The sequence below is a fragment of the Chelonoidis abingdonii genome, chromosome 24 (genome assembly GCF_003597395.2).
Source record: "Chelonoidis abingdonii isolate Lonesome George chromosome 24, CheloAbing_2.0, whole genome shotgun sequence".
Classification (NCBI taxonomy): Eukaryota; Metazoa; Chordata; order Testudines; family Testudinidae; genus Chelonoidis; species Chelonoidis abingdonii.
Genome location: NC_133792.1, coordinates 26316650 through 26335947, shown reverse-complemented (window position 1 = coordinate 26335947; position 19298 = coordinate 26316650). Strand labels below are relative to the sequence as shown.

At 44.3% G+C, this 19298-nt stretch overlaps 1 protein-coding gene across 4 annotated transcripts in view; it reads right to left on the bottom strand.

Annotated features, from left to right (window-relative positions):
* RALGPS1 (Ral GEF with PH domain and SH3 binding motif 1) overlaps positions 1-19298 on the bottom strand; it is a 360828-nt gene that overhangs the window by 90969 nt on the left and 250561 nt on the right. For all 4 annotated transcript variants that reach the window (XM_075060472.1, XM_075060470.1, XM_075060469.1 and 1 more), the window contains one exon: positions 2858-2925. In XM_075060472.1, the coding sequence (XP_074916573.1) occupies positions 2858-2925 (68 nt within the window). The remainder of the gene's footprint in view (positions 1-2857; positions 2926-19298) is intronic.

Sequence of the window (19298 nt, the reverse complement as noted above, 5' to 3'; positions counted from 1 at the left end):
CCTGCCGGCGCCCGCACTCCTCAGGTTTCTTCTTACTCCCTCGTGTCGGTCCGCTGGGAACTGTGGCAGCGCAGTCTAACTGTTATCGCACTCCTAGCGATTCACTCGTTTTCTCTTGAATTCTGTATATAGTTGAAACTTTTAAACAGTAGTTAGGGGTATATATTCGGCGCCATAGCGGTGCCACTCCAGGGGGCGCCCTGCCGGCCCACCGAGTGTTGCTAGGGTAAAAGTCTCTGACGAACGTGCACGCGGCGCGCACACACCTACTGGAATGGATATGAGCAAGCACTCGAAGAAGAACTTTATTATATATTTATAAGGGCGAGGTCGCACTCAGAGGCTTGCTATGTGAAAGGGATCACCAGTACAACATTTTGAGAACTACTGGTCTAGATAATACTTAGTCCTGCCATGAGTGCAAGGGACTGGACCAGAAGACCTCTCAAGATCCCTTCCAATTCTATGATTCTATGTTTACATTTCAGCTGAACATAGCTTCTTATGAGGCTACCTTAGTAAGAATAAACTCATTTGTCAAGATAATCCGCATATTTCAACACAAGACCAGATTACATATCTGAACCGACAATCTATTTGGAATCTTAGCATGATATTAACAAGAGGAAGCCCAAGTGAACACTAAATACCATTATATCTACCAAAAATCTCATATTTTAAAAGGACACTGCCAAGATATGAAGACAAACTTCAGTTTCTTAAAAGCGTTTTTCTCTCACTTTTTAGAAAAACTGATTGCACATTCCGCTTCCCCCATTTGCATGCACGTACCAACATGTTATTATAGGGCTGTTCTGGTCACTTAGTTACACACTAGTTATTTATTGTCCATGAGGGATGGGCTGCACACACGAGCTTCTTATTGCATGGTTAATCAAATAAAGGCAAGCAGGTTTTGAAGAATTTGTTTTCCAAACCACTACTCTCAAATTGCAAACCCTCATCATACAGAATGACAGTTTCTGGAAACATATGAGCAATAAAAAGGTAAGTCGTATTTTGGGCCAACCAATCTCAACAGTGGCCCTTTAATCAAATATGTTGACTAGTTTTGGTAAAACAAGGCTCCATTTCTATGACTTTATGTGTCATAATATCTTCAGTGTCTATTCAGTCAAGTCAAGGGAAGCAGTGTGTTGTACCCAGGCTCTCACTGAATCCCACAGATCCACCTGGAATCTAGTAGCTGTGAAGCTTGTTACTTTACCTTAAAACTGGTAACAGAGCACTTATAAATAAAATAATGAAACATCCAAGTTGTCCAAAGTCACTGAAATCAAATCCTTTCATTAGGACAAATAGAGGCAATAGCTTGTATTGTGTAGTTACCATGTTCATTCTGCTTCCAAACAAGTCTTATTAGATAATGGGGAAGCATGTCTGTATATTGGGGGAACAGACTCCAGTCAAAATCTCTTATGAATTCTATTGCATAGATAGATAATAGAGAATGTCGGGTAGTTATCACAACACTACTTTACTCTTTCTGGAGGTGATATACCTCCCTTCCTTAGTTTCATGTGCTGCTTTACCCAGAACTACGTTAAGAGAACTTAATCTATTATTTACTGCACTGAATCAAGCACACTGAAAGAGATACAATCCTGACTTCTATTCACTAGATAGGTACAAATGAAAAAGCATGTTTTTAACAAACACTGATTCCATCCAATTTCTGTTTCATGTACAAATACTCTATCTATTCCTTACGTAGCATTTGTGGTCAGTGATAAATTATACTTATTTATAAGTTACCAATCTTTATCAATGCTCGGCTGTCAGAGATACTCTACCTCTTAGAGGACTGCTCCATGGAAAGAAGTCTGACAAAGAAGCACAGAGTAATACCACCGGGCATGGTGGTCCCTGGCAGGAACTGATGTGGTGACAAGGCTGGTGGGGAGACAGACTTGGTTAGCAGTACTGTGCTCTTGCCAACTTGTGCTGGCCAACCCCAGGGATTAATTCTAGGGAAACAGTGCCGGAATACCTCTGTGCTTTTATTCACAAGTACAGAGAAAAATACCTACTTGGCTTATGCACTAGCTATTAAAAATGTGGAGCTTGCCAACCACTAACCTCAGAAATGCTCATTTTCCAGTTTCAGGTGAAATTAGAGATCGATAAACCCATTAGGCAAACAGTGCTGAATGCACGCTTCATCTACCATCTCTTCAAGTGAAGAATAACTTCTGAAGGTTTTGATTGTATTTATTTTTTAAAAGATGATATGATTTGCCATTCTACTGCAGATAAGAAGGCAAAACTCCCTTCTTGACAACTGGAGCATAATATCTCATGAGCATCTTAGCTCACCACCTGCAGTCGTTATTAGTAGTTATATAATCATGCATCTATTTCTATGATGCTGCCACAATATCTGACTCTGACACCCACGGCAGTGAATTTCAGACTAACTAAATGCCATGTGATTTGTTCTAAATTGATTGGCTATTTATTTTACCAAGTGACCACTTGTTCTGGGTATTACAAATATACTGAAGTCAGGTGCTCACGACTGAAAAATTCATCACTGACAATTCTATAACTATTACATTTTTGGGATCATCTACATCACTCAATGCTCTGAAGTTCAGAATGAGGTATTGATTTTCTGACAATTCTTTCAGCATACCTATTTAATTACAATAAAATGCAATTTTCCCATTTGAAATGCAATGAATCCCTAGGCAGAATGCTGATGTGAATTGGATTCACTGTATGAGCATAACAAGCCTAGAAACTCCAGTTGCATAAACTAGAGATAATTATTTATGTAAGTACAGATGTAATGACACATTGTTGAGATTCAAATATTCACAACAACTTTTTATACCTGCAAGATCTTCCTTGGAGGAGACTAGTCGAGGAGAGCTGCTTCCTGGCTCAATTCTTAAGGATAATCTAGAAAACAGGATTTTAGACACATCAGTAGTGAAAGCATTCACTGCAGTTAGATAGGTAAACAGAAGAAACTAATAATTTTATTTTAAGTAGGAAGTCTAGTTTGATCTCAAAGCACATTTATTTATTTAGCTTCATGACAAAGCAGGTCCAGGATTCCTAAAGTAAACCTCTGCCCTTTAAATCCACCTAAGAAACTAAGAGATATGTTCAAAATGTCAGTGTGAATTTATCTTTTATACTTTCTGTCAAAGCAAAAACATGAATCTGAAAACGCAGACACGAAAAGAAGGATTCCTTGGTAAGCTGGGTGCAAGCAAACAATATGATTTTACTATGGCCAAATGTAAAATTATACATCTAGGAACCACAAATGTAGGCCATACTTACAAAATGAGAGACTCTATTTTGAGCGGCAGTGACTCCGAAAAGAAATGGGGGGTCCTGGTGGATAATCACATGAACATGAGCTCGCATGTGTGATGGTGTGGCCAAAAGAACTAATGCGACCCTTGACTGTATAAAAAGGGGACTACTGCATAGGAAGGTTATATTACCCTTTGTATTTGGTACTATTGAATACTGTAGCCAGTTCAGGTTACCACAATTCAAGAAGGGTTTTAATAAATTGGAGAGGGTTAAGAGAAGACCCATGTGAATGATCAAAGGATTGGAAAATATGCTTTACAGAGATTGAACTCTGTGAGTCTATCTGTTAAACATAACTAAGAGAAGGTTAAGCGGTGGCTTGATCAATCTATGAACACCTGCATGGAGAACAGAATTTTGATAATCTAGGGCTCTTTAACCTAGGAGGCAAAGGGAATAACAAGATTCAATGGTTAGAAGTTGAAGCTAGACAAAAATCAAACTAGAAATAAGGCACAATTTTTTAACAGTAAGAGTAATTAACTATTGGAACAAGTTACCAAGGGTTGTGATTGATTCTCTATCACTGGAAAATGTTAAATCAAGATTGAATGTGATTCTAAAAGATATGCTCAAATTCAAGCAGGACTTAAATTCAGGGCAGTTCTATGGCCTGTGTTGTAAGGACGTCAGACTAGATCATAATGGTCCGTTCTGTCTTATCTATGAATCTGGTCATACATCTCTTTCATCTAACTTCCCATTTTTGTTGCTGTTCACAGATTATCCATACATTTACCTTCTTCCATAATTTAGGCTGAAGACTGCTAGACTCACCTTTTTCTAAATAACCCATTGGGATAAGAATATTACAAAGCGCTGCATATTTGCTGGTTCCAGGAGGCCATGTTACGCTACAGGATCACCTTATAATACGAACTTTACGTTTTTAGCATACATGACAAGGGGCCACACTTTTAAACAAAGTTTCTTTTTTCTCTTATGTACCAGCCTCCTGAATGATTCTTCATGCAGTTGTTGGATTTTTGGTTTGACTGACACTGACCACGTGGCAACACTGTCGAGCTAAGTCAAGAGATCTGATCTAATATAGCTACAGCAGGCAAAAAGTGCAGACACTAGCACATAAGTGAACTTCAAAAGATATCTGAAGGCAAATACCACAAATTGTATGTCACTCTGAGACTCAGAAATAGATTTTGGAAGTAAAGACCCATAGAAAAGGAAATTTGCAAGAATGAATTCTTCTTCCATTCCTTTCAATTTGGGAGGGAAACCAAGTGGTTTTTCAGTGGCTTCTTCAAATATATTTGAAAAACATGGAGCATAAAATAACAAATACAGTATTCCTTTTCTCTGCAGCCAAGCTTATTGAAAACCTAGAACAGTTTTGATATCCTTTGAAACTGCAGCTTTGAGATCTGAGTGAGGTTACTGGTAAATCAAATTCAGTTTAGACAGTTTTATTAATTTTTTAAATCTAAGTAGCTGAACATGCTATTAAAAGGGAAACATTTGAAGGCATAAGCATCAACTACAATGAACCTATTTCAAACAGTTAATACTGGAAATGCTTTCCCTCATGGGCATAGCACTGCTGAACTGTCTCTCAAAGTGAGATGTGAATGGGTAAAAGAGCACTGAGTTCATAAATCACGCAAACTTATTCATGTAAGAAGCGAGGTGCTAAGATAATCAGTCAGATGAAAAACTCCAATGGTAACAACAAAAACATGGCTGATATTTTGCAAAGGGTTCTGTTTCATGCTCTAGAATTTATAGTCTATTGCCATTAAATGATCCCTGTAAATCTCTGTAATAACAGGCTTCAAGGTAGATATGAAACATTCCTCTCCATTGAAGGAGGAGATGGCATTGTTTATTCCCATTAGCAGGATCTCAGTATCTAGAAAATGACAGGTTTCTTTCAAAAGCCCTGCTTTGCAGAGGATGTTACAGTAATATAATCCACAGCATGCTTCTGCTGTGACTGAAGGAATTTTGGAAAAGAGTCTTGTACAACTGGTTAGCCTCCCAGTGTGTTATTTTAATCACGTCATAACAAACATCTATCATTTGGGAATTCCCTGTAATGAAAGGGAATAACCAGATGGTATTACTGGAGTCTTGTCCCTGCAAATGGGATTTTATCCTCTGCACCTGTGGCTCTAGGATTGTGACAACGTTCCAACAATTGTTAATTCTGTGCTTTATAATTTTCTATATCTTCATTCTTTTGATCCCAATTTTGTTCACTTTTGAGACAGAGCCTTTACTTATTATTCTAGAGTTTTATTGTTTAAGTGGGGATGGCTTTGTTTTTACTGAAACATTTTACGGTTTAGTCTCTGGTCTTTTGCTGGAACTGGACTATGTGCTGATGGTGGAAGATTTGAATGGCAAGCTGAGTATGTTGGATGAACTCTTATATTAGGATTCAAGGCGCTTATACAAAACGGATTATGTGTTTTACTCTGACCTCACATAACTGAGTTGTTCCTTAACCAAAGGAGAAGCAATGGCAGAGACATAACAGTCAGTTTTCAGCACTCTAGTACCAGCCATTCCATAAATGGGGACACATCACATCTTTATTTGCACATTTTTGAGGAAGAGATAGAACAATGCTATTTACTTCAGCATATACCTAATAAAAATCTAAACATACAAGTCCTCCACTGCTTAGCTGTAACAGGGTAAAGCTATGGATGCAGGCAGTTTCGCTGGCAACCACAGGAACATGATAATGACAGGATACTGAAAATGTCACAATATACGTCGAATCCTATTTCCTGTATAGGTTCATAGTGAGTACCTTCACTGTTCTTGTGTGTCCTTTTCATCTACTATTTCTTTGTCCTCACCATGAAAAAGGGCCTTTAATGTCTTAATACTCTTGATGATATCATCTCCAAGTCAGAAAAACAACTTAAAATTAGGGTGATCTTCACAAGACACCTAAATTTACAAGTTCCTCTATAGCTCAACAAATGCAGGTGAATTTGGAGGCCCTGACATTGAGAATTAATACACACGTTAACATTTATTAGTTAACCAGTTACAGGAATTAAGAAAATGGTGAAAATGATCTTATATTTCAGGGGTGCTGAGTACTCAAATTTCAAGGTGACTTCAACTGAGCTGTAGTGCTCAGTCTTTCTGAAGTACACTGCACATAGGACACAATATGGAGAAAGTGTATTTGGCTAAATCTACACGACAAAGTTTTGTCAGCATAGCAATGTTGGTCAGGAGGGTAAAAAAACCCACAATCCTGACACACATAGCTATGCTGGCAACGCTTCCCTGTGACGGGTCTGGTCACAGAGACCCCCGTGGGACTGTCATCTGATGTGCTGAAATTACCTCTGAGCCCATTTTCCCTGCCAGCTTGAGACTTCCAGAACCCTGCCTTGTTGAGCAAGACACACTAGCCTGCTGCAATACAGACCCAAGGGCTGAACCACACCCCCAAAGCTGCAGACTTAACTGAAAACAACTTAGCAGGTTACGTATCTCCAGCACCCAGACATCCAGTTCCTAATGGGATCCAAACCCCAAATAAATCCGTTTTACTCTCTATAAAGCTTATACATGGTAAACACATAAATTGCCCATCCTCTATAATGCTGATAGAGAGATATGCACAGCTGTTTGCTCACCCAGGTATTAATCACTTACTCTGGATTTATTAATAAACAAAAGTGATTTTATTAGTATAAAAGTAGAATTTAAGTGGTTTCAAGTAATAACAGACAGAACAAAGTAAGTCTCCAAGACAAATGAAGCAAAAACCCACAAGTCTAAGCCTAATACATTAAGAAGCTGATTACAGGTAATATCTCACCCTCAGAGATGTCACAATAAGCTTCTTTCACAGACTAGACTCCTTCCTAGTCTGGCCCCAATCCTTTCCCCTGGTACAGTCCTTGTTAGTTCCAGCAGACATCTCAGGTGGTAAGCAGGGGTTTTCTCATGACTGGCAGCCCCCTTTGTCCTGCTCAACCCCCTTTTATAGCTTTGGCACAAGGCAGGAATCTTTTGTCTCTCCCCACCCCTTCTTCTAAATGGAAAAGTACCAGATTAAGATGGATTCCAACATCATGTGACAAGGTCACATGTCACTGTAAGACCCCTAGTCTCCATTCTTCCTGGGTTGGCCCACAAGTACACAGGAAGGCTTGCAGGTAAATAAACCATTTACAACCAATTGTCCTAGTCAATGGAAGCCATCAAGATTCTAAACCATCATTAATGGCCCACACATTGCATAATTACAATAGGACCTCAGAGTTATACTTCTATTATACTTAAATTTCTAGCTTTAGATACAAGAATGATACATGTATACAAATAGGAGGAATATGTTCAGTAGTTTATAACCTTTGTTATGATACCTTACAAGAGACCTTTTGCATAAAGCATATTCCAGCTGCATCATATTCACACTCATCAGCATATTTCCATAAAACACATGGAGTGCAATGTCACTCCCCCTTCTCTCAAATCCTCTCCCACGTAGATGCAGCTATACTAGCAAAAAAGTTCTTTTGCCAATATAGTTTATGTTGTTCAGGGAGATGATTTATCTATACTGGCAAATTAAAGAGAAAAGGTAGGTGAGGTAATATCTTTTATTGGAACAATTTCTGTAGGTGAAAGAGACAAGCTTTTGAGCTACACAGAGCTTTTTCGGTCTGGGAAATGTACTCAAAGTGTTCATTTACAATACACAGCAATTAAATATCACTGGCCCATGTCAGCTGACTTAGGCTCGCAGGGCTCGGGCTGTGGGACTGTAAAATTGCTGTGCAGATGTTCAGGCTCGGACTCTCCCCCAAACGGGGACCCAGTGTCGACTGAAGCAAAGTCTTGGCCTTTATGTGGCCTTCTGCTATGAAAACCTTAAATTCTTCCCTTGCATCTTCAGGAAGCCTGTCAGTAAATATGGACATTTATTTCCAGTTTATGAAGTCTTTCTTTGATAAAAGTGCCTGCTGATTAGTTATGCACATTTGGAGAGATGAGGTGGAATAAATTTTTCTTTCCATTAAATCAAACCTCTTGGCCTCTTCCTCTTTGGGAGTTGATTTGAATCTCCCCAGTCTTGACCTCTCATTGGTGGCAATAACTACAAGGGAGCTTGGGGCTAGATGGGAATAAAAACATTCAAAGCCTTGAATAGGGACATAATGATGCTTGTCCATGCACTTAGCTGTAGGTGCTAAGGAAGGTAGTGTGTACTAAGTGCTTTTTGCCAGCTCAAAGAAAGTCTTATTTATAGCGATGGCAACCCTTTGATTGGCTGACAACTAAAGACTGTCCCAAATCCAATGAATATTCTCTTTGACAAATTCAACTTGAACGTCCAATGCTGCAGCCATCCTTCTTAGGAGGCCTTGGTAGGGAAAATCTCTGGAAAAGGGGAGGAAGAATCTGTGGCCATGGAATTATCCAGTGACAAAGTAACAAGAGCGAGTGGATTTTCCTGTAGTTGGACTGGTTCTTGTGGTAGTGGCTCACACTGCTGTACTGGAGGCTCAGTGGGAGCAATATTTGTATGGGTCCCCAATATAGGTGACTTAGAAAGTCAAGTAACGAAATGGTCTGGTGACCTTCCTCTGGAGTGTGCCAATGATCAGGATACTGGAGAGTGGGGAGCCCAACCCCATGGGCTCTGAGGGGACCAATGAGGAAAAGTATATGACACAGGAGGTGAGTAGGAACCAGGTCCTGCTGACCTGTCTCTCCTAAAGGAACAGTGTTGGTTTCTCTACTGATGCTCTTCCTCTGAAGGTGGTGTGGAACACTTATTCAACCAATGCTTAGGAGCACAATGGACCTTGTGAATAATCATTGGACAACACAGGAGCCACCCTGATGGGGCCACTAAATGCCCTGATCTATTTGTAGCCAGTGGAAAGAGGCAATATCTGTACCAAACCTGGCATGGTAGCTGGTACCGCAAATGCCCCAAGATGTCAAGACCGCATTGAAAGTTGTTGCTGGGACGGATTTTGGCACTGGTGCCAAAGTATGAAGTACTGTCAGTGTCCTATCCGAGGAATGGTCCAGTACCATAGCTCTGAGTGCTGAGACAGAGACTGACACTGAAGGTAAAGAATAGGTTAATACTGAGACAGATGGCACACTGGTGCCAAAGACAATGATGAAGTAACTTTTTTGGTGGGCTTCTTAACTGGTACCAACAATGGTGCCTTTAACAATCTGTACTCCAGAGTGACAGATTCAGATGAGCCAGGAACTGCAGGGGGCACTTCTACTGCTGAGGACTCATGTACACAAAAATCTGGAACAGAGACGAAAAACAAATCAGTTGCTGCCTGATAAGTCTGTTGGGTTGTTGGTACTGACAATGCTGGTGAAGAAATGGAGCTCATTAGTACCAGGTTCAATGGTTGTCCCACAGATAGTACTGAAGTTGATGGTACAGTACTGATCTGTTCTCATCTCAGTAACGGAGTGGGTGGATGACATGGCTCTAACCTAGGTACCTGAGGAGTCCTGGTAATGCTCTGTACTCCTCTTGGAAGAGTTTCTCTTGGACTGGGAATGGCTCAACTTCAGTCAGTTTTATGAGTCCTCTTTTGGGGAGGCCCAGAGAAGAGATATTGGTCCCCTCTCTGGGGAGAGTCCCAGTCCAAATGTCTGTCAGAGATCACTGTCACCTCTATAGTAGACTGAGGGGTCAGACAAGGCCTCAGGGGGCTGAAACAGGCCTCAGGCTTGCTCCATGAGGTACTGTTTGAGGTGTGGGACTCTGGCAATCTGCCTTTTCTTGAACAAATAATATACCCTACACTTTTCTTTAACGTGTTCCTTACTGAGACAAAAAAGGCACTATATGTAGGGGGTCACAATTTGGGATACCAACACGATGGACAGTGTTTAAAACCTGGTGAGCATATCCACTAGGTTTCTCTCCAGACTAACACAACTACTTACAACTAATAAAACTAACCTAATTACTGGTTTCTAACTACTACTATCTACAAAATACAGAGAAACTCTCTAAGACAATAACCATGAAGTCAACCATCTGCAACTACTTGCAGAAGTTACTCCTCAAGCACTACTCTCTGAGTCATTTCAATAGAACCGTTTGCAACAAGATACTATTCAAAGTAAGGATGGCAGGACCACCCCAGCATGTTGAAAGAGAGGGCATGATATCACTGTCAAGGTTTCAGATATGGCTTTAGATTCTGGATCAGCATAATTGTAAAGATCAGTAAAACTGTTATACTCTGTTTGGTCACACCAAATTATACTCTGAAAATTTATAGTTTGTGGAAACTCTATGGGTGAAATCATGGCTCCAGGTAAACCAATGGGAATTTTGCCATTTACTTTAATAGAACCAGGATTTCACTCTATATTTAAAAATATCTACTCATTTTTAACTCAAGAATCTAGAAAAAAGTAAAAAAATATGGTAAAGGACCAAAAGACAAGCTAATTTAGAACTCGTAATAAATGTTACACATTTTCACAGAACTAGCAACATGAATTGTTTAGATCGGGGAGGTAACTATGGCCCGTGGGCCACATCCAGCCTGTGGGATTGCCAGCCTTAAGGCACAATGGGGCTAAGGCAGGCTCCCTGCATGCCCTGGCCCACACTGCTCCCAGAAGTGGCTGGCACCATGTCCCTGCAGCCCCTGGGGGAGGGTTAGGGTTAGGGAGCTGCAGCCAATGGAAGCTTCGGGGGTGGTATCCGCAGGCAAGGGGAGCCACCTGCCCAGCCCCACCCCCAGGAGCCACTGCTGGACATGCTGGCCACTTCTGGGAGCAGCGCAGGGCCAGGGCAGGGAAGAAGCCTGCCTTAGCCCCACTGTGTGCCACTGCCACCCCGGAGCTGCTCGAGGTAAGTGGTGCCAGGCCGGAACCTACACCCCGAGTGCCTACTACACCCTGCACCCCAACCCCCTGCCCTGAGCCCCCTGCCGCAACCCAACCCCCTTCCCTGAGCCCCCTCCTGCACTCTGCACCCTCTCCCCCTGCCCTGAGCCCCCTGCCGCAACCCAACCCCCTTCCCTGAGCCCCCTCCTGCACTCTGCACCCTCTCCCCCTGCCCTGAGCCCCCTGCCGCAACCCAACCCCCTTCCCTGAGCCCCCTCCTGCACTCTGCACCCTCTCCCCCTGCCCTGAGCCCCCTCCTGTAACCCACACTCCTCCTGTGACCCAATGCCTTGCCGTGAGCCCCTTCCTGCACACCGTACCCCCTCCTACACCCCACACTCCCTCCCGCACCCCAACTCCCTGTCCCAGCCCTACATTAATGGCCCTGCATACAATTTCCCCACCCAGATGTGGGCCTCAGGCCAAAAAGTTTGCCCACTCTGGTTTAGATAAATAATCTGTGGCAACTAGACCTCATCTACTGTCAGTCCCAGTCCAGTGCGATGCCTGCATTTCATGTCGTCCATGCCAATGGAAACACTCTGCACCCATCCCACAAAGTCTGGGTAGTGTAAAGAACCCGTCTATCAATATCTCTTATCTAAAGCAATCAACATAATTTCAGTGCTTGAGATTCTATCATGGCTAGTCTATCATCATTCAATCTAATCTATAAAACTCCCCAGATACTCCATTTCCCCCTAAAAGATAGAGAGAGAAATGTGCAAACACATGCCCACCCACAGTAGGGTTGCCAACTTTCTATTTGCAGAAAACTAAAAACCTTTGCCCCGCCTCTACCTTTCCCCTTCCCCAAGGCCCCACCCCTGCCTGACCCTCTCTCCAAGGCCCCGCCCCCGCTCACTCCATCCCCCTTCCCTCCATCACTCGGTCTCCCCCACCCCTGCTCACTTGCTCATTTTCAATGAACTGGGGCAGGGGGTTAGGGTGCAAGAGGGAGTGAGGGCTCCGGGCGATGCTTACCTCAGGCGGCTCCCAGAAGCAGCAGGCCTGTCCCTCTGGCTTCTAGGCGGAGGCACGGCCAGGCAGCTCCGTGCACTGCCCCTGCCTGCAGACATCACCCCCACAGCTCCTGTTGGCTGCGGTTCCCAGAGGAGAGGTGCAGTGCTCAGGAGTGGGGCAGCACGCAAGACCTCACAACTGCCCCTATGCCTGGGAGACCGAAGGAGATGCAGACAGCTTCCCGGGAGCTGCACAGAGTCAGACAGGCACCCTGCCTGCCCCACTGCGCGCAGTCAACTGGACTTTTAATGGCCGGAGCCACCAGGGTCCCTTGTCAACCAGGCGTTCCATTTTAAAACTCTAACCCACATATACCTGGATACAAATGAAGCACTGATTATCGAAAAACACAACGCAAAGATCTCTCACATGGCAGCAGTTGGACATTGGAGCATCAAAGCCGACATCTCTGGCCTGTACAGAGGCTGAGTAAAATGTTGTCTATTGGTGGTGGCTGACTTTCATGCTCCATGTGTTTAAAACTAATTTCTGTCTCAGTCATACCCACAAGACAGTAAATCAAGTTCCATGGCACCCAGTATGAGAACCAAATCATTCATGACTCTTCCAACAGCAATCACATTGCTGTGTATGGATCAGAATATGGACTGACATTTATTTTACTGATCACTCTGTCCATTTGATCTTGAGCTTTGTTGCAGCTACTGTCTCCAGGACTAATTTCCAAGCATAAAGGCTATGCTTCACCACTGTGGATGAACATGGTTTTTATGTAATAACTCAATGCTGACAAAGAGAAAAGAATAAAAACTTGTCAACATTCCAAAACACAACCGTAATATAGATGTGCAGGGAGGCTGTAGCTAGGATGGATCCAGCTGCCATACTGGAAAGTTCTGAATGATGAGGCAGAACTCGAAGTAAAATCTCTGAAAATAAATTGAGAGGAATTTTAGTAAACTAAAACTGCCTACTTACTATAAAACCAAAAAGAATAAGGACAAAATAGCTTTTGAAAAACAAAACTGTGCATTCAGTTGTTTTTTCCTCTCATGCTTCTGGAAAAGTAAAGGAAACAAAATGTTATAAAAAAGCAGGTGCCCTGAAGATTGCCTGAAGCATCCTATAGCTGGAGTGCACCGAATGGAAACTAGTCCTCTATGATTTCTTCTGTTAGTGTAAATATTAGTTTTATTATTACTATAACTTTGCATATTTCTGTATAGCTCATGTAAGCATAATTTTCCTGATGACAGGAAGAGAGAAACTTAATATATTGCAGAAATAAAACATGCAATAGTTCTTTAATACAGTCCTGCTTCAACGAAGAGACGTCTTCCAGCATTATAGTTTGGACTGAGACCTCTGAGAAACTCTTTACTTTCACTTCTCCTCTTTGAGTCCAGTTCTGACAGTCTTACTCTGGGCTAGACTGTCACAGCCATTATGTGTTTGCACAGCTGAGTAAGTCCCCCTTACTGCCCTGATCAAATTGTCACTCCAGCTCCACTGAAGAGAACAAAGGCTACTTGTCCAGCATTCTATGAGGCAAACAAGTGGGCAGGTAGGGGGCAGACAAAGATGGGAAATGAAGTCTCCTCCTGCCTCAGTAACTGGCTGTGCACACAGAAGGGAATTAGCTGCTCCACAAGAAGAGATGAAGTAATTTATTCCTCCTTGTAGAACAAGGGGAGGAGCTGGGGAGGTAGTGTGACGCGGACACACACTTCATGATCTGGGATGATACCCTCCTGAAGGCAGGTTTTAAAGTAACAATCTAGGCCTGACGCCCACATTGCTTCTCTGCAGATCTCTCAGACGGAGACGTTCTTGAGGAAGGCAACAGATGAGATCAATCTTGTGGAATGTGTACAAATCAAGTCTGGAAGTGTCATGTTATGAGAATTTGGTAGAATTCTCACATGAAATTTCAAACCCACTTGGATAGTCTTTGGGCTGATATCGCCGAGCCCTTAGCTCTTTCTGTCAGAGAGAGAAATGGACTAGGGGACTTCCTAAAGGCCTTTTTTGTCCTGTTGAGGTATAATGCAAGGGCTCTCCTAACTTCTAGGGTATGCAGCATGGCCTCCCTCTTGTCTCAGTGAGGCTTGGGGTAGAGGGTGGGAAAGTGAATAGACTTATTCATGTGAAACAAGAAAGTCACTTTAGGGATGAACCTTGGATGCGGCCTAAGTGTAACCCTGTCAGGGAAGAATACTCTATACGCGGGACATGCCATCAGAGCTGGTATTGCCCCTATTCTTCTAACTGAGAAACCAGAAAGACCCTTTTCATCAATAGGTATGCTACCATAGGTTTGAAGGGAGGTCTAGTCAGGCTTTTCAACACTAGGTTTAGATCCCATGAGGGGGTAGGAAGTTGAAATTGAGGGAAGAGGTTCGTTATTTGCTTAAGAAACCTTTTACTGGTTAGGTGCGAAAGTATTAAGGGCATATTCCATAATATGTGGAAGAGTTGCTGATACTGGAAAATTTGTTGGGATAGTCACCAAATCTGGAACCTGGATCATTTCTGCTTGTGTAGTACGTCATGTGGTGGACTTCCTACTGTACATTAAACCCTCTTGCACTTCCTTTGAGCATGACCTCTCTAGGTGCTGTAACCACATAGAAGCCATGCTTTGAGGCAGAGGATCCCCAAGTTGGGATGAATGGTATGCCCTTTGTCCTGAGAAAGAAGGTGTGGAGTGGCTGGGAGTGAGATCAGTGGACACTTTGCAAACCGTATCACGTAAGGGTACCAGGTCTGACTTGGCCATGTGGGAGCAATCAAAATTACTTACGAGCCGTTCCTCTTTATCTTTAGCAGGACTTTCAGGAGAAGAGAAAATGAAGGGAAGGCGTAAAGATCCTTGGGAGAAGGAGCGCATCACCCAGAGAGTGCTGGCTGATCCCTGTCCTGGAACAGTACCGCAGACACTTCTTGTTCCGATAAGTGGCAAACAGATCTGTGGATGGTGTTCCCCACCATACGAACAAGTCGTGAAGTACTGACGAGTGCATCTCCCACTTGTGGTCGTGCAGGAAGGTGCAACTGAGCTTGTCCACTACCACACACTGCATGCCCGGGAAGTAAGCCACAGATAAGATGACGTGAGAGATGCACCAGTTCCACAGTTCCATTGCCTCTGTGCATAGAAAGGGCAATCTGGCTCCTCCCTGGCAGTTGATATAATACATGCAGGCTATGTTGTCCGTCAGGAGCTTTATATATGATCCTGTTATCCACAGGAGGAAATTGGTGCAGGCGTTACTGACCGTTCTTAGCTCAAGGAGATTGCTGTGCACGGAGATCTCTGCAGGCGACCATTTGCCTGGTGGCAGTGAGCAGTGATACGGGTTCGTCCAGACTGTCCCTGCTTGGTCTGTAAACTGAGCTGAACCACAGCTGTAGGCATCATATGTGAAGTCTGGCATGTGGAATCATTGCCGTGCTGGTTGCTGTATGCCCCAGGAACTGGAGGCAGATTCTTACTGGCACCTGAGGGCTGCACTGAGCTGTGTCTACAAGCGATACCAGGGATTGAAATTTGTCCTGAGGTAGGAAGGCTTTGGCCTCCAGCATGTCTTGGTTGACCCCTATGAACTCTAGATGTCATACTGGTGTGAGTGTCAACTTCTGGGAACTGAGCTACAGGCCCAGCGCTGTGAACAAGTGTGTCGTATCTTTGGTGGCTCAGTGAGACTCCTGAAGCAGCCAGGCCCTGAGGAGACAATTGTCCAGGTAACGGTAGATCATGATCCCTTGAGATCACAGGTGGGTGGCCACCGAGAGAACTTTGCAAAATACTCGAAGGCCCGATGAAAATCCAGATGAAAGGACTTTGTATTGGTAGTGGCTGTGGCACAGAGTCAACCTGAGGAAATGTCTGTGAGCTGGTAGTACTGAGATGTGAAACCAGACATCTTGTATATCAAGGGCAGAAAACCAGTGTCTCTCTTCCAGTGATGGAATGACCATCAATAGGGTGACCATCTTGAACTTCTGGGCTTTGACTAACTCATTGAGAGCTGTGAGGTCCAGGGTGTGTCTCCAACCTCCCTTCTTTCTGGGTATTAGGAAGTAATGAGAGTTGATGCCTTATAGATGTTGAGATACTGGTTCTACAACTGACTCCTAACTGCAGGAGTCGATTTATATCCTGCTGTAGTAGACTCTTGTGAGAAAGGTCCCTGAAGACCTTTATACGCTCCCAGGCACTCCGGAACACTGCCAAATGATGGCCAAATGGGTGCGTGGTCACATAATATTTTTTGTCTGATGGCTTGCATGTCAGGACACCGAAGCCAGGGTTTGCCAGACTGGGTTTAGCTGGCTCTAGGATGGCCTCATTGATTGGGAGGGCGATTTTTGTGGTAGATGAAGAATAGAGGATATTGATAAGCAGGTGATGCATATCTTTAATCTCCAATGGCATGCAGAGGGTGTCCTCCATTCTCTTTGCCAGCTCTTGAAACAAGTGGACATCATCTGCCAAGGAAGGTGGCGATGGCATGATCACTTTCTCCAGCAAAGAAGAGGATATGGCCTTGGGGAGTGACTTCCTCCTTTATATCCACCTCTTGCTCCTCTAATTCTTGAGGTTCTGATGCCTGTGATACCATCGCCAAGGGTGCATGCCTCTCAAGGACTGCCCACGGCTCCAAGTATGGCCACTGGCATGGCATAGGCTTGGTGGAGGTGCCCACGGGTGACCATACAAAGATGGAAGATGCCATTTGGTGGCACATTCCTGGATCTTGTCAATATTGGGTCCCATATGGAGCTTGGGAAGAGTATAGAGAAATTCCGTCTGGCTCACTGTCCAATCCCTTACTCGACATTGGAGGGGCATGGCATGACTGTGGGGAAATACCCCTTGATCAGCCGTGTCTCGTTGCCATAATCTTGGTAGTGAGGGGCAGAGTCAGGAGCTTCCAACATAGCTAGTTCACCGGTCTCATGGAATTCTGCCAGTACTGAGTGTCCCAGTGTTGTAGGTGGTGCCAGGAGAGATGGAGACCTTGCCTGTACTGATCTCTCAGTTGCCAGATGAGTCGATGCTGCTGGCAGATGACAGCTCGTGTACCAGGAGCGTCTTAGGGCATTTGCCCTTGTATTTCTGTACCGAAGATTCGGTGCCTGTGCCCAAAGTGTTCATGGGCCTATCAACAGTACCGAACACTGACAGTCACCGGGAGGCATAGGTGCTGGACGATCTTGGTGACAATGGTGCAGAGGATACCGAGCGAGATGGTGATCGCTTTTGACTATCCCTGGGCTCGTTGAGGGGACTTCCCACTCTCTTTTTCAACTTGTGAGAGGAATCCCCAGACCATTTCTTCGAGCCACTAGCCTTCAAAGTTGAAGGTTGAGCGGAAAACTCATGTCTGCCTGAGGGCTGATGTTGTAGAGCTGCCTCCATAAAGATGTTTTTCTGGCAGAGCTCTCTATCCTGGCAGACCTCGACTGCAGCTGCTGGCAGAGGGAACACTTTTGTTGGCTGTGGCCCTTGCCAAGGCAGAGAATGCACTGGGAGTGCTTGCCATGACTGGGATTGCCTTGCTGCAAGTGCAACACTTCTTGAAGCCCAGAGAGCTAGACATGCCCTGGTCTCCCCCCTGCCTCCAGCCCACAGGGGTCACCACAAGAACATAATCTTTTCTTTCTTCTTTTTGTTGTTATTGTTGTTTAAGGCATGGTCAAATAAAAGTCAAAAGAAGGCTAAAGGGTTTCCTAAAAGATAAAAATTAACAACTGAAAAGGAGAGTTAACAATCCACTAACGGACAGCTAAGGCCTCCGTCTCTAGCCAGGGATGGCTGAGAAGGAACTGAGGATGGTTAGCCCGCGATTACAGGCTAGCCTCATGGCACAGCACGAGGAGAGACAATGCATATGTAGGCCCACTGGACACTGCTACCGAAGTTCTCCGATCAGCAGCGAAGGCATGCAGACATACCTACAGTGAAGCATCCACAGGGACACTACTCAAATCTCTCAGGCAGCAGGTGGGAGAGCTACAGGAGGAGGTGGATAGGTTGAGGAGCATCCATATCCACGAGCAATTCCTGGACAGCGTCCATGTGGAGACAGTTGAGGTAGCTGTCCCAGTTCACAGAACTGCTGACATACCACTGGTGGAGGAGGAGATGGCTCAGGGTGGACACTGGCAGCTGGTTGCTTCTGGCAGCGCTCCACCCTGCTGCGAACCCTCCCACTGAGGTAATAGGTAACTGTTATGCTCTTCTTGATACAAGAGAGAAGGAATCACCCCCTACAGTAAAGGAGGAGAAGACTAGTACCCCTAAGGCTGGGAGGTCTGCTGCCACCACTGAAAATAGGAAACGTAGGGTAGTGGTGGTCGGAGATTTTCTGCTGAGGGGGACGGAGGCGCCCATCTGTCGCCCTGACATTTCATCTCAGGAGGTATGCTGCCTGCCAGGGGCTCGTATCCGAAATGTTACAGAGGCATTGTCGAGGATTATCCGGCCTTCTGACTACTACCCCATGCTACTCATCCATGTGGGCACAAATGATACTGCGAGGTGTGACACTGAGCGGATCAAGAGTGACTACAGGGCTCTTGGGAGTACGGGTGAAGGGGAGAGTTTCTGGAGCAACAGGTGGTATTCCTTTTGATTCCCTGTCAGTAGGGGCCCCGGGCAGAGACAGATGCATCATGGAGTGAATGCCTGGCTGCGAAGATGGTGCGCAGGAGGGCTCTGGATCCTCGACCACGGATGCTATTCGAGGAGGGCTGAGCATGAATGGCGTTCACTTTCTGAAGGAGGGGAAAGACCTTTGCATCACAGTGCTGCTAACCTAGTGATTTGAAGTGTTGCTTTCTTATGGTTCATGGTGTGGTGAAGTGTGAGTTTTGTTATTAGCCCACAGTAAGTGGGGAACATGAAGACCTGGAGATGGGTGGAAAACCAGAGGATTGTGGGCTATAATGGCAGACAGAAAAGGAGGTCAGGGCAAACTGGGGGTTAAGATCAAAGCATATCTTAGAGCCTAATCAATGCAGAAGTATAGGTATAACAGAGAACCTGAAGTGCCATAACTAAACACAAT